Source organism: Acipenser ruthenus, chromosome 3 (assembly GCF_902713425.1).
Source record: "Acipenser ruthenus chromosome 3, fAciRut3.2 maternal haplotype, whole genome shotgun sequence".
NCBI lineage: Eukaryota > Metazoa > Chordata > Actinopteri > Acipenseriformes > Acipenseridae > Acipenser > Acipenser ruthenus.
In genome coordinates, this window is record NC_081191.1 from 96,440,956 (window position 1) to 96,464,555 (window position 23,600).

The 23,600-nt window shown below is 37.1% G+C and overlaps 1 protein-coding gene across 4 annotated transcripts in view; it reads left to right on the top strand.

Annotated features, from left to right (window-relative positions):
- Positions 1-270: 270 nt before the first annotated feature.
- LOC117394788 (WD repeat-containing protein 37-like) overlaps positions 271-23,600 on the top strand; it is a 35,637-nt gene continuing 12,307 nt past the window's right edge. The window contains exons 1-11 of one of the 4 annotated variants that reach the window (XM_033993360.3): positions 271-502; positions 1,928-2,105; positions 7,981-8,077; positions 8,942-9,037; positions 9,310-9,374; positions 13,253-13,388; positions 14,412-14,483; positions 15,596-15,640; positions 16,238-16,314; positions 16,646-16,880; positions 19,001-19,142. In XM_033993360.3, the coding sequence (XP_033849251.2) occupies positions 1,968-2,105; positions 7,981-8,077; positions 8,942-9,037; positions 9,310-9,374; positions 13,253-13,388; positions 14,412-14,483; positions 15,596-15,640; positions 16,238-16,314; positions 16,646-16,880; positions 19,001-19,142 (1,103 nt within the window). In that variant the 5' untranslated portion in view covers positions 271-502; positions 1,928-1,967. Of the gene's footprint in view, positions 503-1,927; positions 2,106-7,092; positions 7,312-7,980; positions 8,078-8,941; positions 9,038-9,309; positions 9,375-13,252; positions 13,389-14,411; positions 14,484-15,595; positions 15,641-16,237; positions 16,315-16,642; positions 16,881-19,000; positions 19,143-23,600 lie in introns of those variants that run through there. The other 3 variants (XM_033993358.3, XM_033993359.3, XM_059019320.1) reach the window with 3 other exon arrangements.

Genomic DNA, 23,600 nt, shown 5'->3' on the forward strand with positions numbered 1-23,600 from the left:
TGAAGGGGAGGCGCAGATTTTCAGAACACTGGCACTGCTATGAGCTATTCAGGAGAACAAGGTAAATATAATGTAGTTAAATATCTAGACTTGGTTTATGTAAATGCTACTAGCTTTCTTTATTAGTAAACATGTACATATGTATATAGTACAGCATCCATTTGTTCATTTTATTGATTTAAACGTGACAGGTCTTTTCTACATTAACCAAGCTGGGCCTAGCACCTGCTTATTACACCCTGCTGCATCTCTGTAGGCGGTCGCGCTGCAAAGCAACGCCCACATCGGTTGCCAGGAGCGCTGTCCTTTAACCCCAGCTATTGTCGGTGCCCGGATGTACTGAGGGTATGTCTGGTTGACAGCAAAGAGGGAAGCGTATATACAGTAATAAACGGACATAGAAACCTGGTTTCTGGAAGATGGTCACTCAAAAGGCCGTGCAATATCTTTCAGGCTTTCAGATGAAATAACCGAGAAGCGCCTTTCTGCATACTATGTCTATGTGAGTACGGAAACATTGAGTTTGTGTTTATATTTCATCACAGTAAGTACAGCGAGCTTGATTCGGGAAGTTGCAGAATAAATATGGCCTGCAGTGGTGGTACAGAGTTGTTGGTTGTAATATTTGTAACATAACACGGGTTTCGGTGTCTTATTTTCTGTTTATTGATATTAAACGTTGTTCGCTAAAAGCAAGAATAGCCGATGCACGTATGACGAAACGAAATTAATTAAGATGACAACAATGACAGATCTTTTCAGTTAGTATACATTTTCAATTGAGTTTAACACAGAAAGAAAAATAGTTAAACCGCTACGTCATCGTAGTAGCATAATGTTCTACTGTCTTATCTATCTATCTACTGAATTGAAATCCTAGTGTCAGATCCATCGCTTTTTATTAAATAGGCCCAGTGGTATTATTTTGAAATATGTACCAGGAGACATCAGATCAGTGAGTGTTTATACTACTGTACTCGACTGATTTTAATGTTAAGTATATATGCTATGTTGCTGCTTCTTAATGCGTTAATTAACTTGTAAAAACATTGATCACATTACCCTTTTAAACCTTACCAAGGGCACACATTGAAAATGCACAGTGGTTTTACAGCCATCTCATTTGTGGTGATTTTGTATTTTGAAAACATTTAGCCTAGAGAAGAATACAATATTTACCATGTAGCGTTCCATCACTGACTTACTGTAGCTCTTAATGCGTTTTGTGGTACTGTGCACATAATCGGTTACACATCTTTCCTCACAAAAGTATAGTCTCTTTGCTGGTGCTACCAGTGTTTATTAAATGCAGTTTAACCACTCCTAGCCTCAAGCAGCATTCCATGAAGGGCAGTGTTGAGTCAAGTAGCGTCATGCCCACCCATCTGAAATGCTGTGAAACAACCACTGTAGGGCTCGGTCTAAATTGGCAACAAAAAGAGCAATGCCAAAATGGCCTTCACTTCAATAAAGCTGTAGAGGCACCAAGGCCACTGTGTAGGATGCTGTGTAATTTTGCTTAGGATTCATATAGAAAGCAAATTATTGGCCACAGAAAGAAACAACACAGGTTAACTTAATACGTTTTTTTTTTGTCAACCAGCAGCCTAGACTGGGATCCAGACTAACTTTTTTTTTTTTAGGAGCCCTAAGCCAAAAAAAGTTGGTCGCCAAATCGTAACATTTGTTTTTGTTTAATTATTGACCTTCTGCTGCGTTTCAGACCATGATTTAGTGCTGGGACAAACATCCGAATATTCAAACGAATTTTATTTGACATGTATTCGGATACAAAAATCAGATGTTTGTATTCGCTACAAATGACAAAAATACCTTGTACATATCACAGTATATTGCTTGTACTGTGATACTGTGTACTGTGATACTTGAAATGCAGCATTGTATGAACTTAATTCTATCTACTTAGTTTCAGATTGGAGACTTGGTGAAGACGTCACTAGGGAGTAATGCCTGTTGAAAGTGGAACTAGTTCAGCTGCTCGTCAAGCAAAACAGAAGCGCAAGTCCCACAGCCTTTCCATCCGCAGGACCAACAGCACAGAACAAGACAGAACAGCAATGCAGAGGGACATGTTGGAAGGACAAGTAAGTCTATGTCTCATCAATTTATTATTATTATTATTATTATTATTATTATTATTATTATTATTATTATTGTGTACAAACCAAAGCAGAAAAGGCCAATTTTTATAAAATCAAATCAACCACTGTAACATTCATGTAGATATCTTGAATACGTTAAAACCCTGGCCACTATATACTGTACACACGTGATAGGGTTAACTTGTGTGTGTAGTACGAAAGTGCAAAGAACTTAAGTTTGTTGAATGTAGCTAAAATACTGCTTTATTTATAATCCTTCAAAACAGACTTTACATTTGTACTTACCCTTTCCTAAATTATGTACATACCTTGTTAAATATATTGTTTACTCAGTTAACAAAGTGAACTACTATATTCAAGAAGCTGCTTCATCTGAGCAACGCACATAGGGTTGTTCATATTACAATGGCAGTTGGTTATGTTATAACCCCTGAACTGTCTACTCTAAGACTTCACAATGTAATATATGTGTGCTGTGTACGGTAAAATAATATGTCTGTTAATATTATTGTGTTATATTGCTGTGCTGTTCCAATAGCCACATATAGGTTGTAAATCGAAGGTGAAACACCATGCATATATAAATTCAAACAAGGGATTCAAAATAGCCTTTTAATCCATGCTGTCTGGAATGCAAAACACATTTCTGCCAGTGCCAGCTAAAATAAAACTTGACATTGGGCAGTACTGTACGCCTTATCCACAATAGATGCCAATACTAGCTTATTCTGAAGGGGTGGAATGAAGCAGGATCATGTTATGTTGCCAGTGTTTCAAATGTATCTGAATAGTCAGGTAACTGTTTATGTGCCAAATCACTTGTGTATTGCTGTGGGTTTTGTTTTTTCTCCCACATTGATATTGTAACACTTGCTACACATGGCCGCATAAGAAGCTTGCTGCCTCCTGTACTTAATTGGGTGGCAGATGCCTGGCTGGTCAATTGTATTGTTCTTATTAATTTGTTGAATAGGCAGTGGCGTTCTTTGAAAATAAAGTAAAGTGTGCTAAATTAGATTATCACGGTAAATTAATCAAGTGCATCAATAAGCTCTGTTTATTTTCCTGTATACATGTTATTGGTATCTCTGCATTGGCTCTCTATGGTTGCTAGTTAAATATTGTCATTGACCCTAACGTTATACTCTTAAGTGATTCGTGTAAATTGGGAACGGGTTTTGTCTGATAACTTTTTCATTTTTCACTGTTATCTAAGGCCCTGGCCACACCAGTGGCGTGCCGTCAGGACCTTCAAGGTATTTACTGCTGACCAGACAGTGCCAAGTAAACCGTCAGTCAAATGACATTACGTTACTTCACTCACTTGCGTACAGTGTGCTTGCTTATACTATGAAACATACTACTCTAAGTATTATTTTTTAATTTGTCTGACGCCTAGGGTTTACTAGAGGTTTTTTAAGAGTCTAGGGGTTTCCTGAAGGAGGAGTGATCAGCCAGTAAGAGATCTGCATTTCCCCTGCATAAGTCTAAAGCAACGACCAGACGGTAGGAAAAAAAACAAAAAACAGTTGAGGGTATTCTCCGTTTCAGTTGAAGGTGACTCTGCTACCCCAGTCCATTTTGTCACAGCACGCCACTGGTCCACACTATGCCTTTAAAACGTATTAGTTGCCTTTAAACCAGCTTAAGTGCTAAATACGGTTTGCATCTACACTACGCAGCGTTTAATACCGTACTTGAGAATCAGACTCGAGATCACCTCAGGGGGTAGTCTCGAGTCCGGTTCTAAATTGGATCGGATCAGGTAGTGCGGTTTATCAGAATGTGGACTCTGTAATACCAAACTACATTTTTTGTGTATCCTCCAATATCCCAAAATGCTTTGTGATATGTTCGATGAAATACTCGAAGGACTTGCAATCCAGTCAGTGTACACAATGCATTCATTTTTATGCTTAAAAAAAAAATAAAAAATCCTCTTATGATGTTAAACTAGTAAAGAAAATAACAAAAGCACAACGTTAAATTTGGCGACTGCAAAAATAAAATGCGAGTTAAAAGTAGGATTGGGATGAACAATTCACGTCATTTGTCAGCTCTGTTAAAATATAATTAAAGGGACCAGAATTAGGCGCAGGCAAGATACGAAGGTAAAAAAAAAAATTATTTTGTAATTAACAGCTTTTTTCTGAGTTTAATTATGAAAACAGAATAAGTTAAATTAGTCTAAGGCAGGGCTCTCCATCCCTGGTCCTGGAGAGCCCCTATCCAGCCGGTTTTATAGATGTCTTTACATCATCAGTGGCTAAAGATCTGGAACACCTGTTCATTTTGACTAATTAAGCCAATAATTAGTTAAATTAAGTAACTAGAGATTGGTTAAAAGGAAAACCAGCAGCCACAGTAGATTTCCAGGACCAGGGTTGGAGACGCCTGGCTAAGGGATGTCACCTGATTAAAAATAAAACCCCAAAACTTCAAGCCCTACTTGTGTGTGTTAATGTTTACTTTTTCCAAAATACTTGTTTTATTTCCTTTTAGCAATATGCACCTCTATTAATATGAAGCATAACACATTATTTTACAGTTAAATACAGCACATGGTGAGATAGTATCACATTCATTTCCACAGTTCATTGCGCTGCTTGGAACTGTAACCAAACTATTCTAATAGTGTGTGGATGCCCGACTAAACATGAAACAGTACTTTAGTGTGGACGCTTTGAGCTGGATTAATTAGAAAGATTTTGAGTACGGTTCTTGAGATCGGTTATGTAGTGTGGACATGGCCTAAATGGGTGTTAAGCCATATCTCGTTAAGGGGAGGCAAATTCTCTTTAAATTCTTCCTGTTTGTGGTGGGGGGGTGGTTCTTCCTGTTAACTGGTTTGTTAGAATGGTGTGTATTTTTAATCTGTTTGAAGCTGACCTCCTACAAGAATAATAGAATGTGTCACGCCTCTCACCCAGAAGACATGAACAGTTGAGTTTGTACTGAGAAGTAAAACGGAGCATGGCAGCATTCATGAGGCACTCGGTGCTACCACTATGGCATCCAGAAGGATAGCATTATATTTTTGGATTCCTAAGTATATTAGTGTTCTTTTTATGTAATTCTTGACTTTAATGTTCTATTTGTGGTGTAAAGAGCCAGCAGTAAACTGTACCCCCAAGCATCGTCTGACCATGTAGAATCTCTTGCCATTGGAAATCTTTCCAAGGATGGGTAGCTTTCATATTTAGCCTGAAGAACAAGCCACCACTGAATAATGCGTTTTGCAAATGACAAAATGGTGAACTAGTTTTCACCGTCTAAGTCGGTACAATTTTGGTATAAGTTTAATATAAGTTCATATATTTTTTGTATGTATTGTTACACAGTCTGCACTCACATGTCCGACCCTATAAAATTTTGACTTCAGTGACGGTTAAACGTGTGTGACGCATATCTGATTATTTCATTTTGTCCCGTTCGAACCCATGTTCATTTTTCAGGGAACACAGAAAAAGATACAATATCAAAAATACATACCTGAAAGGACTGTGTTTTAAAATAAGTAGGCTTCCATTTAGATGTACTGTATTGGTTTTGTTGGTACAGTACTATATTTTCAACAGAAGCATTTTTATTCGATATGATTCTGAAAGTATCATTTTCCAAAAGAAAACACATGGACTGTAATACAGTGCATACTTTTGCAGTGTGGAGTAGTGGTTAGGGCTCTGGACTCTTGACCAGAGGGTTGTGGGTTGAATCCCAGGTGGGGGACACTGCTGCTGTACCCTTGAGCAAGGTACTTCACCTAGATTAGATTGCTCCAGTAAAAACCCAACTGTATAAATGGGTAATTGTATGTAAAAATAATGTGTAAAAAATAATGTGATATCTTGTAACAATTGTAAGTCGCCCTGGATAAGGGCGTCTGCTAAGAAATAAATAAATAAATAAATAAATAAATAATAATAATAATAATACTTTTAAATCCGGTACGTATTGTAGCAGTATGTAAAAAATTCCTTGTTACCCATGTGCAGAACTGTGTATAAAGTAAAAGGTAATGCCATTTAGCAAAAGATTAAAATAAAAACCAACAACACAGTTTCTAGAATTAAAACAGTATCCAAAATCATTATTTGCAGTATAGTGCTCAATAAGGCCCTAATGTCACAGTTCACTTGCAAATGAAAATACAGTTAAAGATCACAGTTGTGTAGAATGTGGGCCATGCAGTTCGCTTTAATGATGCCAGGATTCTTATCTTTTTTTGCATTTTCGTTTCATTTGTTTAAAACTAATCACTAGTGCTATACCAACTGTTTGAACTGACTATACTCGCGCTTAATTTTCAAATATCTAGAGCACCAGCGGAAGCGGAATGGCGTAGGCGTCTGCTAAATAAACAAATAATAACATAGTATCAGGTGGGCGTGACAAGGCAAAGAGCGATTCCTATCAATGGGACATGGAATGGAATTGACATGGAATGATCCACAGGTTTTCACTAATGACAGCTGAATTGTCACCTCAAATACAGAGAATGGTGCTCCATTATGTTTTGACAGCTGATACTGTAGACACTGTATTTATTAGACACTTTTGTACTTGTGTGAGCAGTAGTGACAGTGTACCACGGTATACTGAGTGGGACTTTCCTGGTTAAATATTTCTGTTATGTATTGTAATGTTCATAGTGTGCAGGGTATTGAATTTATCCAATACTCTCTCCCTTCATTATTATTTTATGGCTGCACATTATTCTGTTTGTTAAGTTGCTTTATTGAATTCAGTGAAGTAGTACCTGTTCTCATATTGTTTGATAGGGCCCCTACTGTAAGCCAACAGAAGAGATTAGACTGCAGTGCCTTTTGCCTGCTGAATGCTATCATTATGTCTGGTAACCAAGGAGACCTTTACTTTTAGGCACATGATTGAACAGCTTTGGAAGCATAAGAGACCAACTGTTTGCTAATTGCCTGTTTCAATATGTGTTTGCATGTGCCGTTGACAGAACGGAGAATGGTTAACCTCGGTTTGACGTAGACTGGTCTATGAATGCTGCAGCTCTCCTAAAGGATATCTATTTGGCCGCCTTTACAATGTCTAAAAACATGAGAGTTGAACTAATTTAAGCAAGCTGAGTTTCTAAAATGATTGTTTATTCTTGGGTGGATTTTCTATGAATTTCTCGACTGAGTACACTGGGAATATCATTTAAAGGAGTATGGAAGTAAGTTCTGTTTTAACTTTTAACTTGTGTACACATCTGAAGCACATACACACTGGAGTTCTGTTGTATAGTAAAGTGTTGTATTTTTTAGGATCTGAAAAATTTCAACAAAGATCCAGCCTCAAAAGATAGCTGCAAACAAAGAAGTTATAAGTGGGAACCAATAATTAATGAAATTATTTTGAAATCAAATATAGCCATGATTTGATAACTAATGTGAACAACTAATATGTTGTTCATTTTTTATTTATTAAAAAAAAACAAAAAAATGTCCCTTGTGATCACTGATTACATAGGCTGTTGTTACTGCATAAAGCAATCACAAGCCATATAAGACCTAATACCTAATTAGCATATAATTAACCTCTGTTTTACCTATGAACAAACACAAGGGTAAGATCCATCACAAAATGCAAAAAAGTGCAGTCAAGGTGCTGTATAGCTAATCTTGGGCACTTATGTAATGTTTTGTGAATTTCTGTGTATTTCAACAAAGCAGTTTACAATTGAAGTTTATGTGGAAAAAAAAATACTGTAATAGACTGAGGTACTTTGAACAAGCAGCCACAAATGTTTGTTCCCTTGATGGCAGGTTTATTCCGGTTCTACTGTATATACAATTGAAAACCTAATAATAATTTATTAATCCTTACCGATTTTTCCATTTAGGATTCAAAACTGCCTTCAGCTGTACGACACAATCTACATGAGCTCTTTGGGCAGGTTGAGCGCGAGTTTGAGAATTTGTATATTGAAAATGTGGAGTGTAAGTACAATTTAATTCTTCTGTTCAGCAGTATACACAAAGAACTAATTACTAAATTGGAGCCGTTTTAGACAAAACTATATAAAGTGTGAAGTTTTGGGGGAATTTGAGAAAATGTTTTTTCAATCATTGTTATTGATTAGTATGACATTATGTATTTATACAAAGCTGTCAGCACCTTGCATTTCCAGTAAGGCAGGTATAAGAAACATAATTGTTGCAAAATGAAATCCAGTAAAAATGAGTAGTCTATTCAAATACGTTGTGTAATTGCTGCAGCACTTGGAAAAGATCTGTGATTTTGCTATGAGCTTTAAGAGTTTTTAGGCGGCAGTATTTGGATTTGCCATTGTTAGATTAAAATAGACAGCATTCTTGTAGCACCTTTGCTACTCAATCCTTAAAAACTTTAATATAAAAGTTTTAAGACACATAGTAAGGATGTTATATCTAGAAAATTATGAAATTAACTAACAGTAGACCAATCATGGCAACATCGGTAATTGCTTTTGGAGAAAAGCCCATTACAGTTTTCATTGTTTTTTTGTCAGCTTGACCTGCTCTAACAGAATATTATCTCTCTTATTTCTGGAGGACATCTTTAAATCTCAAGTTATTCCCATAAAAGCAAAGGTTGCCTGCCTAGTAAGCTTACACAGTGCAGTCCAGCTCTGCAGAAAAAAGGCTGCAGACAAGCTTTAAATGATTATTTATTACGACTGGCATATTGCTAACTATCAGGCATTTTTAAAAGGCCTCCTTGACAATCATCTTTTACTTCATCATAGCACAGGTAGACTCCGGCTATGTTAAGTGTCTTTTACTAACCGTCATGGGTAACAGCACTCCTTTCCATATCCACAGTGCGTCGAGAAATTGATACACTTAATGAGCGCCTGGCAGCTGAAGGACAAACCGTTGATGGAGGAGACCTGAGCAGGGGACCTTTGAAAGCAAAAGGTGAGCATAGACTTTTACTGTACAAATATGAACTTGCTTTCTTCAGTATTAAAAAAAAAAATATGAGCTACAATAGGACTAGCCACTGCTAGGAGCGGTGCCTTGAGACTCCTGACCTGCTCCGTTCCCACTGCCATTCAGAGACTAATGTCATAATGTTGTGGTAAGGGCTATTAAATGAGTGTGTGCATGTATATCGCGACAGACAGTGTTTTCACTTTTCCTATTACTGATGCATTGCTTTGATTCTCATGCATTTTTTTGTACCACAGCCAGCCACAGTACCAGTCAACTGTCTCAAAAACTGAAGACAACTTACAAGGCGTCAACCAGCAAGGTATAAATACGTTTATATATATATATATATAAAAATATATATAAAAACGGGCAGCTGGCTCTTTGAGCTTATATATATATATATATATATATATATAATTTCTTTAATACAGCTAATTTAAATACAAAAATGTGTTTATATACTGTTAATTATTTGTATGAGTCCTAACAAATTTAATACAATTCCAGTATCATTTGAAAATTAACCGTACATACTATGACTCCAGTCTTTGATTGCTTATTCAAGCAATAACAGACTATTGTGATCTGTTATATATGTGAAGAAAACAAATCAATACAAACAGTGTTCATTTGCCCACTACAATTCCATGATAATGTTTGTGAGGAAGATGAAAACTTTATCAAGAGAATCAATCACAAATTAAAATGCCCAGTGGTATAAAAAGTGAATAAATAGTTTTTGGTAATTTTTATTTTAATGTAATTATTGGGATGATTATATTTCTAAAGATATAGTAAATGCAGTTACTTGTCTATTGGTTCTTAAAACAAACCAGCAATGTGTTTTTTTGCGTAAGTACTGTACGTATATCACTTTTTAAACAGGAATTATATACAATAAAATCTTAAAATCCGTCATTAGCTTGTGTTATACCATGGTTGAGAAATTCCACTGTAAAAAAAGAAATAAACGTTGCAGATTTTTTGGTATTGCTTGAAAAATCGTCTGTTTCATCAAGTTAAATTTCCAGTGAACTGCTAGGCTGTGAGACATCGTCCGGTTCTGAAACTCCCTCAATTCTAACAGTCCTTGAACAGTATTAACAGGTAGACAGCATACCACATAGTACAGCCCTGCAGCGGGACTGGTATCCTCCATAATAGCGGGAGCGGGTCAAATGTACTTTGTTGCGGGCGGGATTGAGTGGACAAAAAAAACAGACTGCGGTAATTTGCGGGAAAACACATCTCTAGTCAGTTTACCAAAAGTAGCCTGTTCTGGAAATTGCTAATTATTTTGTTTGAGCTTCTCTTTCCTATACGTGTTTGTTTCCCTCGCTCCGAATCCGGTGTAGCACATCGCAGCCGGCTCAAGTCAGGTCAGAGAATCGCACTCACAGGTTTTGATGTTATGTGACGTCACATTCGCTGCTGTTTTCTGGTTAATGGATGCTTGTTACAGCACTGAACCCATAGATATACATTGAATGTAGGGGAAGGCTGTTTCCTGTAAGAACTACACATACGGGCATCCCTTACATCAATGGAAAGCGCAAATCATGTGCTTTTATGTTACGTTAAAAGCGGAGCGCCATCTTTTGAAGTGACCGAGTAATAGGCAAGAAACGAAACCTAGGGATCTGACTTATGTTGCATGACAAGCATAAGTTTTGGTTTGCTGTAGTTTCGCTTTGGAACGTCTGATACATCATTGGAAAGCTCTAAATCTGTACTTTTAGGCAAGTAAAAGTATTATGGTGCCTGAGATTCACGCGAGGTCGGGCCCGCCGGCTGGCCCAGTGCAATATATAACATTGCACTGTGAATGTCTGAATTCTGTTTTTATATATAATATATTAACCAACGGTTTTTTTTTTTTGTAGCATAGGGGAATCTGTCTCTCTTGCGGGATCTAAGGTTTTTGCCGGTAGGAGCAGGATAGAAATGCAAGAAACAAATGCAGGAGCGAGTGGGAGGGGGTGTTGCGGGGCGGGACAGGAGCGGGATTCAAAAAATAGTCCTGCGCAGGGCTTTACCACTTAGACTGTTTATGAATAATACAGAAAGCAACATAATACTACTTCAGAATTCAGTTTGACTGCATACTATACTGTCTTACACGCATTCTTATCTGTGGTGACAGTGCCACAGTGCCTCTTATCTCCACAAGTATGACTGGATCGTTTTACATCCAATTCGTTTCTCTCCGCTGCTGGCATGCTGCTTTTTACTGTACAGCAAAACAATCCATTGCTAGATACTCTGTATATATCCGCTCCTTCTGCGTAGAAAGACAGACCGGTGAAGTTAATCTTATGAATAACAAATGTAAAGTTAGAAAACTATGTTTTAAATCTTACAGAAATTTCTCAACCTTGGTATAAAATATAAAAATGTTATGTAGTGACTCTTTATTGTGTACAGAGAGTTATCCCACACATGGTCCAGAGGTCTTAAACTACACCTCTGACGCTATGCATCTCGGAGTTTATTAGCCCTCCAGCTCATACGTGGGATAATTCTCAGTACACAATGTAAATTCAATACATCATCTCAATTTACACTTCACATTTTTCCCATTTTTGATGGGCTGCTTCCAAAAGACCACTGACCAGCTGTGTGACTAATGTGATGACGTTTCCTCAACAAAAAAACCAGTGACCAAGACACTCTCAACCAAATTACTAGTTTCCAAACTGAAACAATAGATTGTGCAATAAGATTTGCATGTGCTGAAGGGGGCTATTCAAACCCTAAGGTATTAAAATCTTTCTTTTTTTCAATTGCTATATAGCGCTCACATTCTTTCCATGGCAAATTAGGTGGACCTCGCAACTTCAATATGGGAAACTGGGAGTTATGGGGTGGAGACTCATGGGTAACTGCTTTACTTTCCAGTGTGCCAGTATGCATGCACAAGCTAGCAATGGGGTTGGTGTTCATATATGGATGGTTGATAAGAGATGAAATACTAATACCTGGAATTCACTAACTATTTGTTCTGCTATGCAACACAAGTGTCTCTACCAGCTGAAGTGCAAGAAACCAAAATATGGATTTCTTTACTGGATAGACTGACCCTAGTTGCTGTGCCATGCTGATTTGTGTACAGACTTATATACATTACGAAAGTGACTGTAAATATTGAGACTTTGCAGGGCAAAAAAATAAACTGCTAATGGTTAAATCAAACTGACAGTGGAAGTCAATGAGACATGCATGATCTGTACTTTTAATGTAGGTTTACAGAAGTTTCATATGTATGTCTGTAACTGGAGCAATGTAACTCACTGCAAATCTCACACTTCAAAATGACAAGGGTGGCCTCTGTAATATTTTGGTCTGTGAAGCCACGTTTCCACAGGCTTGATTCAGCAGATGAGCCACATGTGTGACCTGCCGTCGTTTGATGGAGTTTTCTTCCTACACATTTTGCACTCTGGCAAGGTGTAATAAAGAAACCATCAGATCCCAGTTATTGAACTGACGCTGTAACTGTTTGAAAGTATGCTTTTTCTATTCCCTTTAAACATTTTCTGCATTAAAAACAGACCTGATTGATAGTTGTAAAACCGAACACCCAGAACATCATGGCCAGACTACTCCTCAGGGTCTGGCCTTGTTTTCAAAACAACAGGGCGGTCCGTATAGAACTAGGCAGGCTCTGGACAATAGAAAGCAGGGGCCGCATATACGAGTGGAAACGCAGCTTTAAAGATCTGAATACAGTGCTGGCTGCGGTTATTAGTTACTCCCTGTCTCAAATGTAGGTTTTTAAAAATATATATTTAAAGGCTGTGAATTACAAATGGAACAGTAGAGTTTTGCTTACAGTTCCTAACATGTTTGACCTAACAAGTGGTGTTGTTATTTAATGTAGCATGTGAAATTAAAAACGGCTTTTGAGATTTTCTGGTTTTCCCCAGAAGTTAAAGAAAGGGTATTGCTTGCTTGGTTCTAATTTCAGTGTCTGGAACAGCATACAGTTTCAGACAGGAATTTATTATACATGAAGTGGATGTCTATTTTAATTAAGCGTCTGGTTGAGGTTTGAGCTGTTGATATAAACATGTTGTTTTCTCATGTAAAGATAAATAAACTGCCTAATGTATTTGCTATACAATAGTTTTAATAAAGCAAACACAGTACTTTAGAGAGATTGGTGTAAGCTATATTTTTCATGGCTTCTCCTTACAGATTGTGTCCAGCTTCAAAACCACAACATCAAGAGCAGTCTGCCAGCTGGTTAAGGAGTATGTTGGACACAGAGATGGAATTTGGGATGTTAGGGTCACACGGACACAACCCATTGTCTTGGGCACCGCATCAGCAGGTTAATTGGATTTGTATGCATTTTACTATTTAGAATGATGTGTTTTTTTTTTGTTTTTTTTTTATCCAAGAGTTAAAAATAATTAATTTTAATACCATCAGATACGGAACAACAATCCCATAATAGTTTTGTTAAAAATTGGAAAATCAAAAGTCAATTAATAGAATGCTAAGTTAATCACATGCCCAAAACTGAGTGTCAGAACTATTGCCCTGATTGTGTAAATAGTAAAAACAACCTTGCTAGATCTACTGTAGTAGTTCCAATGTGAATGGACCCTAAGTAGTACAGCAATGTTACTGTGTAAATAATTTGCTACCAATCGACAATTTACCTGCAAATGTTCCATACCTATTGTGACGCACCTTCACCCTGCAAAAAGTGTGTTTGTTATTTTCCTGTAATTAAAGATCCAGTGTCACAGTTTAACCTTCATAGTGTTGTACATGCATTCTTTTTCAATTAGAAACAATTTTAACTTTCCTGAAAAGCCATTTAGTACTGTGCTGTTATCTCGTACTGTAAACAATTAGTTAATTTTAAAATGACAATTTAACGTTGTCTAAAAATACAAAAATAAAACGTGTCTGAAACTGTTCATTGAGTTCATTCATCACAAATAACACTGCTGCATGTGACAGCAGGCAGTCTGTATCCTGTCAGTTTGAGCATCATCTATTAGATGTAGCTTGGGGGAGCAATTGAATAAGAATAAGTAGGTGCATGGACTTTTATCGTGGTGCACCAGGTTATTATCTGACTGGAACACTAATTCCGGGACTGCAGCCAAAAGTATAAACATACCACCAAGCGTCGGGATACACCGGAGTTGTCCGAAGCAGTTCATAATGCTGAAAAAGTACTGAAAGTTATTTCAAGTCATCCAGGAAGAGAGGGAACAGCACAGTTAGGTATATTACCTTACAAGTATTGTTATAACTTTCATGGAACAGATACTGGCTCTTTAAAACAAAAGTAAATTCAGACTATTTCACTTTCTCAGCTTTATGCTTTTTTATACAGACCACACTGCCATGCTGTGGAGCATTGAAACGGGAAAATGCCTTCTTAAATATGTGGGTCATGCTGGGTCAGGTAAGAGGTTTATATAACAACTTCAGTTTTTTTTATTTTTTTTTATAAATATGTTCTAAATGTCAGTATCCAATATTGGTTAATTCCTATCTGGGGTTGTGTAGCATTTCAATACCTTTGCCTTTATCTGCCTTTCATGCACTACAATTACATGTTTTAATTAACTGCAACATATTGTTGACCATCTATAAATGACTTGCAGTGAAATGGTATTAAGCAAAGCATCAATGTTGTACATTATTGAACGTGCACAGCAGAAAGGAAAGGAAATGTATGAAGGTGACATTGAAAAGCAGATGGCAGGGATGGAAGTTACAGGTAGAAGAAAGGAAGGTAGATTTGTAAACAGGATACATGATTAGATCAGATACATTAATTGACTCTTGGACAACCATTATTTAATAAGAGCATTTTGTAACAGTCCTGCATTACAATCTCTGAAGTGACTGTGTTATAACTTTATGAAAGCGACTGGAATGCAAACGGTATCTGTTTCCCTTGTTGTTGGAAGCTATTTTCTGACTTCAAAAGCCTTCTGATTGACAGGTACAGCAGCAACTGGAAAGTGCTCATGGGCTAGCCTAGAGCATCTTCTGTAACTGGAAAGTGCTCATGGGCTAGCCTAGAGCATCTTCTGTAACTGGAAAGTGCTCATGGGATAGCCTAGAGCATCTTCTGTAACTGGAAAGTGCTCATGGGCTAGCCTAGAGCATCTTCTGTAACTGGAAAGTGCTCATGGGCTAGCCTAGAGCATCTTCTGTAACTGGAAAGTGCTCATGGGCTAGCCTAGAGCATCTTCTGTAACTGGTTTCTAAATCTTTAATAATGCTGGGCTTGCTGTTCAGTTAAAGGTTTATTATAGCTGACAGGAAAAATGGAAAGCAGATTAGTTTCAGGCTATGAGTTATATCTTGAAAGACTGGTAGGAGAACTCAGTAGCTCCAGGTGTGAAGAACTGCTAAGATCCTGGTTCATATGTTTGTGTTTTTTCTTGCTGCGGGCAATGGCTGGTCTGCTTGGTGTTCATGAAATAAATAAAGGAACTGCAACTTTTTACTCTGTTCATTTAAAAATAATAATAATAATCATTTATCTTATGTTTTTGTTTTCAGTTAATTCAATTAAATTTCATCCAACGGAGCAAGTAGCTCTCACAGGTAATGACCTTCAATACCTTTTAAAGCATGTGTCAATGGAAAATGTGAGAGCACATCGTATTTGAACAGCTTTGATAAGAACTTACAGCATGAATAAGATTGGGATTTGATGATGTTGGATTCCTGAAGAACTTAGTGCAGTTCAGATTTTCTACTTCCAATGACAGATAAACTCTATGTTGTGATGGTTCAGTTTTCTATTTGAAAACTACAGCAGTGTTAAACCACCATTTGTGAGATTATATATCATATGTAGCAGTGATAATCTCTTGAAAAAAGACTGGTACATTTACACAGTTCAACAGTTATTTTATTCAGTGTGGCGCATTCTTATCACTTGCTTAGTTGTATTATGCCACCTAATTAAAGCTCAGTTTTCTCACTCGAGGCATGAATCTGTATCATTTACATTTGCTTTAATTAATTTTCATGATGGTTTTGTGAAATGGTTGTTAGCACTATATATCGCCACATTTATTATCTTGTAACAAGCCGAAAATGTGTGTACCTAATTAAAAATGTGAAATGTTTTGATGAGTAAACATTCATTTGTTAGGTAAACTCAATTTGTTAGCCCATCTGCATTTATACCAACAGCATCTGGAGACCAGACGGCTCACATCTGGAGGTTTATGGTGCAACTGCCCACCCCACAGCCAACAGCAGAAACCAGTGTAAGTCAAGACAAGCTGTGCACTTTAACAGTAAACTGTGGTTAGTACATTGTAAGCCTTGGTTTAGATATAGCAATTTTACAAGTTTTAGATTACTAGTATTAAGATCTCCCGCTGTTTAGGTATTACATTGACTGTGGCATTTCTTTGAATTATCTTGGCATAAAGTAAATAGAATAAACAAACAACCAAATTTACCCAGTTTTACATCAGTTCCAGAAGGAAAACAGGGGTGAAAAAGACTTACAAGTAAGTCCCATGCTTGCCATGGAAAAATAATTACAATTTAACAAAACAGATAAAAGCATAGTTTGTTTTGTTTTTACAGCAGGTGTCTGGAGATGACGAAATCGACTTTTCTGATAAAGATGAAGCTGATTGTGATGGGGATGGCTCCAGCGAGTGTCCGACTAGCAGAGTTCCTTCGACTACGCTGAAGAGTCACCAGGGCGTGGTCATAGCCGCTGATTGGCTGGTCGGAGGAAAGCAGGTGGTCACAGCTTCGTGGGACAGGGCAGCTAATCTGTATGATGTGGAAACATCCGAGCTTGTCCATTCACTTACAGGTATGGTCAAAAGAGTCAACAACAGTTCTGATGGTTACTAGTATATCTTAAGTTTTGTTTACACCAAGTTTTTGTTTTCTATGTGACAATGAATCTCGCCATGATGTGTGGTTTTGAGAATTGTAAAAAAAATCTATTAATTCATGAACCAGCTTTTTTTTTTTTTGTTTTATCTTGGATTTGAATTGGTTAATATGCAGTATCTCAGACACAATCCAAGTTGAAGAGATTTAAGAGTATATTAAAGGGTACTTGTACCCAAAAATAACAAAGATCTCTGTGCTCTGCACATCCAATAAATGCTTCTTGCTGCACCGATTTGGTCAACATGTCATGCATTTAGCAATGTTTTCAATTTCTTTGTCCACTTTCTTGGTCAAGTAACACTTGAGGGAGCTGACATATTGGAGCCTTTCAGGCAGCGACGTGACATCAAGTTGTTGATTTCCCTAATAGGCCAAAAATTGCGCGCATGGGTGTATGGGATACAGCGATAGAAACCCATAGCGTGCGACATGGCGGATTGCAAAGCTTTTCAGGATAATAAACCTTATAATCTTACTAGGTAGCCTACATAAGGCTGTAAACTCTGGCCCTATGTATAGGGCTGTAAATGGCTACTACTGATGATGATGATGATAACAATAACAATAATAACTGTGTCTCGACCAATTAGAGTACAGAGTGCTTTGTTCTGTGTAGGCTATGTACCTTGAAGTACAAATCTAGAGTGATTTTACTTTAAATGTACATGGTGTGGAGGTTTTGTATAAAAATAATTGAGACATAGACAAAAATTATTGCAGCAGTGTTTCCATAAAACACATTTACTACAAGTGCACCAAGTATTGGGAGCCTTCTTGATTCGGTTTTCTCGGATTAGGCTGGTTGCAGCCTCGTCCTCTTATCCTCGTCTGAATATTCACTATCGCTGCCTGACAAAGTTAACCTGGAGCAGTCGGACCTCAACGGTTGATATAAGTATCTTTCTATTTGACTTCATCCATAATAAACTATAAGAACATAAGAACATAAGAACATAAGAAAGTTTACAAACGAGAGGAGGCCATTCAGATCATCTTGCTCGTTTGGTTGTTAGTAGCTTATTGATCCCAGAATCTCATCAAGCAGCTTCTTGAAAGATCCCAGGGTGTCGGCTTCAACTACATTACTGGGGAGTTGGTTCCAGACCCTCACAAATTCTCTGTGTAAAAAAGTACCTCCTATTTTCTGTTCTGAATGCCCCTTTATCTAATCTCCATTTGTGAACCCTGGTCCTCCTTGTTTCTTTTTTCAGGTCAAAAAAGTCCCCTGGGTCGACATTGTCTATACAGCGTAGTCTTCTTTGTTCAAGACTGAATAGATTCAATTATTTTAGCCTGTCTGCATATGACATGCATTTTAAACCAGGAATAATTCTGGTTTATCTTTTGCATCTTTCTAGAGCTATCAGTGTTCAGAAATAGGGAAATCAGCGACCCGATGCTGTATTCACTACCCCTACAGAGTTACAAAATCCCTGCAATCTTTGAGAAACACATTACTTTACCTTTGCTGTGTCCTATGTTGTCTGTGTCACAACAGTATATGTTTTCAACATATTCATGCTTGTTTTGATTTTTTATTTACACACCACGGCTCATAAATCTGCTGGAAATGCATTTCTCAACTTTTACTTGGGAGCGTTCAGAGGATTTGTCTTCGGAGTGTCCGAGTTTATCCAGGTCATGCTCCCTCCTGCAACGCTGCTCTGGTTCTGTTCCCACAAGAGCCATTAATTCAATCCGAGCATCAGCATTGCTGCCAGAGGTATGGTAATATCTCTGGAGGGTTACAGAATGAGTCTTAATGAGCATCATATGAATAATTACTGTAGGCACAGAAATAGAGCAGCATTCCAGGGGGTAGCATTGTCTGAATACACTATGAGTCTGATATGGCAAATTGTTTAAGGAATTACAGTACAGTTCCATTATCTCAAATAAATGTAACTAACACATACATTGTGTGCTGATGGAGTGGTCAAGAGGCAATCATGCAATTTACAAACAAACCAGTAGATGGCATTAGACACTTTTAAGAGGGGAGTAACAAATGTGTCGTTATTCTTGTTTTTTTAGGTCACGATCAGGAGTTAACCCATTGCTGTACTCATCCCACACAGCGTCTTGTGGTCACTTCATCTCGTGACACCACCTTCCGTCTCTGGGATTTTAGAGACCCTTCCATACACTCTGTGAATGTCTTTCAGGGTCACACTGAGTAAGTGATTGGTATTTACTGTGTAGTTATAGTTGTATCTTTTTTTTTTTAAATCTAGATGGCTTTTCAAGCAAGAATGCCAAAAGTAATTACCTTTCCCCACTGCCAGAAACGTGCTTGTTGTTTGCCGAGCTGTTAGTGAATACTGAGGATAAAAATATTAGATTTGTCACACTCCCCCTCCCCCTCCCCCCCCCCCCCATTTTTTTACATATAGGTGTATCTGGAGATGCTTATCCAATTGAAATGAAACTCCAATTTTGTATTTACACCTGGGTTGGGGGTAATTTTTGTGTGTTTTTTAGGTAATATTTGGTAACAAGCAAGATTTGTTTGTGTGCAGTATATAGTGTTTTAATAGGTTATTAAATAAAATAAGGTGCTACATGTACGCATTTGAAGCCCTGTCACTGAACTCAACATTTCCCTTAACACTAGAACCACTGGATTTTCGAACTAGAACCGCCATGTGGGTCACTGTGACCCATACATTTTTAAACTGCTTTGTTATGAAAATTAAAGACATGCTATCAGATACAACTGAAAGGTTTTATTCATGAACATCATATCTAACATTAGCATCGCAGAAACACAGTATTTAAATGGAAAATTAAACATAAAGGCTTTATTTTTAAAATGAGCGCATATACAGCACGACTCCAAACTGAAAAAATATAATAAAATATACATTTCAAAAGAAACGGGTATGTACATATACCTGTCTACAGGTGTAAACGGGTACATGTACACACGAAACTATAAAACCAAAATTATTGTTTCTAATACTACATAAATAGAAAATATAACACTACTTCCGGTATGACGGTTGCATTGTACTCTATGGAGGAGCGTACGCGTCTGCCAGCTGACTGTGCCTGCATCCAGGAGCTGTGTTGTAAACACAGACGCAGTTCCATTGAACACTGTTGTGTAAACACGTGTAAACTGGTACATACAAACCTGTAAAACCAAATGTTTTTTTACTAATAGTAATATAAAAAAATGATTTCTAACATACTTTTCATATTAGGCACATAAGTTGTTATCCTACCTGTCATTTCAGTTTGCTGTGTGTATCTGAGTGCAGCTTGCCGTATTCCAATCAAAATGACTACTTTCAAGATTAAATATTTCCTTCTGATATATTCGCAGTTGCATTTGTGGAACAAAATGAAGGATTGTTGTCTCCAGGTACATTGAAAAATAAGCAACTAGGCTTTCATTGAGTTTGCATGTTGACAAATCCACAATCATAGCAATCTTTGTCTCGTAGTCAGTCTACCAACAAAGAAAGGCTTGAAATAAAAAAAACAAACAAACAATAAAACCTGAATATCTTATGTTGTATAAAAAAAAAGACATGTATTGTAATGCATGGGTCACATTGACCCACGTGGTGGTTCTAGGTAGAACTGTTTATAACTTTATAATTGTTGATATTCTGGCTAGCAAACGCCATCTGAATATTTAATTCATATATTTAGTAAAAGTCAAAAACGGACATACACATCCGATTTACAACGGAAGAGTAATTAACATTTTAAATGGAAAATGGGCCAAATTGACCCACATGGCGGTTCTAGTGTTAAAGTACAGAATTATTTTTTTGTGTTTCAATACTGTAATATAAATACCATCTTATGTAAACTAAATAATAAAGTTCTGTGTCTTTTGCAGAAAAGAAATTAAATACAAATGGGAATATGTTATGAATATTTTGTGTACATGCATTTGGTTAGCCTACTGTCAAGTGTGTAAAGCAGTCTTTCTTTACTGTACGTCTTCACTGTTGAAAGTTAAGTTCCTTCCCATTTGACACAGACATACACACACAACAATGACTTAATTGTATAATGAATTAGAAAACTGTTTGAACACTTGCTTTCTACCTGCAATCAATGTTGAAATTCTGAACAGAGATCGTATGTTGCTGTAAACTCCCGCTTGTGATCTTCATGTACACACAGAGCTTGCTTCTGCACACTTACATTTTATTTCTTGAAACTTTTTTTTTCACACAATGCAGTGTACCCAAGTAGTCTGTTGAAAACAAATACTCACTTTCTCAAAAACTAAATATTGCTAAACAAAATACTTCAGACTGCTGTTAAACCTCTTTTTTTTATTTCCTGCAAACTAGATAAATGAGAGGTTTATCTGTTTTCTAGTATTTTCTTCTGAGCTTTCTGATCCCCTGTTTCTTGGACACACACACACACACACATATTTACGCTGGACAGGCACAGAGAAATAGGAACAAAGTCTATTCCAGACGCGTCTGATTTACGCGACATGGCCGATGTGAACGCCTCTGTACAGTATTCTATAAACAGTGTTACGCAGGATGCTGACGGTTTGACATGACGTGCTTGGTGTGATAGATACGAGTCAGGTAGGAGGGACATTTCCCAGCTGCACTGGGAAAGGTAGTATGTTTTTTTTTTTTTTTTTTTTATCGGAATCAGAAGCACTACGTATATAGAATTCTAAATGTGCACCGTCAATTGATACTAGTTTATCTTTTTATTATTGTTCCTTTCTCTCTCTGCTACATTGTGAATCACAATGTTCCAGTATATACACAGCTGTACCACAAGATGGCAGTGCAGTCCTTTACTTTCTTGAAAACCATGCTCCTGATTCGACAGCATGACTTGCACATGTTCTCCTCGTGAATGACAGTATCATACATCTCTTTGGAAAGTAGGGCTCTTAGCAGCACAATATATTTGTTACAATGTTATTATTTATTACTGCCTTCCGTATTTACTGCTTAATATTCATGTAGCTTCTTCATTTTTCATCCTGTGTTTAGAACATTAATCCCTTGGTCATTTCTAATTCTTGCTCATTGCTAATTCTGCTTTTTTTTTTTTTATCTCTGGGTATTTTGCTGTGGCACAAACAGGCAGACAGCATTTCAGAAAGTGTATTGTTCTGTAACAGCAAAAGTTTTTACACTCAGGAATCCATTGTGGGTTTTAATTACATTACAAACCTCTTTTAGCGCATGGAATTGAGCACTGAAATCTTCCGATTGTAAGCACCTGTCAAGTTTGTTGCATATTCCTTGCAGACAGTTCTCCATGTATTTCTTGCGACTCTACACAGCCACATGCTATCACTCTGTAATATGCAGAACATTGCTCCCACATATGAGCACGGGTTCTAACCTGGCTGATCACCACACTGGTCAGCATTGTATGACTGTCAAATAGAGATGGAAAAAACATGAATGCTGCTATACTGCCTGTATTTTACTGTATTTAATAGAGCAAAGTTCCTAGGACACAGTGGATTCATCTTTTTAAAATAATTACAGTTTTAGTGATTGTCTGTTGAAAAGCATGCAGACTGATAAACCATGTATTTTTCTGAGGACTAAGTGATCTCCTATCATAGCAGGAAAATAAAAAACACTTTTAAACATTAGAAGGCTCATTCTATACATTAGTACAAAAAAAGACAACAAACAATATCTGAGCTGCTTAATGAATATCCACAGGAGGGCAAGTAATTTTCTAAGGTGATTATTCAGTGGGTTTATAGAACATATTTCAGTATATATATTCATAGATAGACTGGTAACAATGATCATAATTGCTTTAATAAGTGATTAGCAGGGATCCTAGTTTTCCTCAATAAAAAAAAAAAAAATATCCAATTAAAAAAAAAAAAAAATCTGCGTTGTCACAATTAAAATAAAAGGCTAAAATTGACAGTACTATGGAATAACCGTTCACACAAGAAGTATTTATTGGTAGACTTTTAAATTCTAAGGAAGTTACAAGCTCACCAGTGCCGTCAATCAGTAATATAAACAAACTTACCATTTTACTTTAAACATTACAAATACTTCGGTGTTGCAGTGGCGTGCCGTCAGGACCTTCAAGGTATTCTCTTCTGACCAGACAGTGCCAAGTAAATCGTCAGTCAAATGACATGACATTGCCTCACTCACTTGCGTACATTGTGCTTGCTTATACTTTGAAACATACAACTCTAAATATTATTTTTTAATTTTGTCTGACGCCTTTATCCAAGATGACTTACAGGGTTTACTAGAGGTTTATTAAGAGTCTAGGGGTTTTCTGAAGGGGATGTGATCAGCCAATAAGAGATCTGCATTTCCCCCTCATAAGTCTAAAACAACGACCAGATGCAAGAAAAAAAAACAGTTGAGGGTATTCTCCTTTTCAGTTGAAGGGTTTGAGTGAGTTTAACCAATAGGCGAGTCGAAGAATGTCCTTTTTTTTTTTTTTTTTTTTTTTTTTTTAGACAGACGACCAATCAGGAGTGAGCAGAGGCGGGCCATAAATCTCCCAGGGTATTCTGTGCCTCACTTGAAGGGCCTGGTTTAGCAACCAATGGGAAAGTCAAAGCTCTGACAGCTGACCAATCATTAGTGAGCAACCCCAAAACATGAATATTCCTTGGTTAGTACTGCAGTTAGGAGGA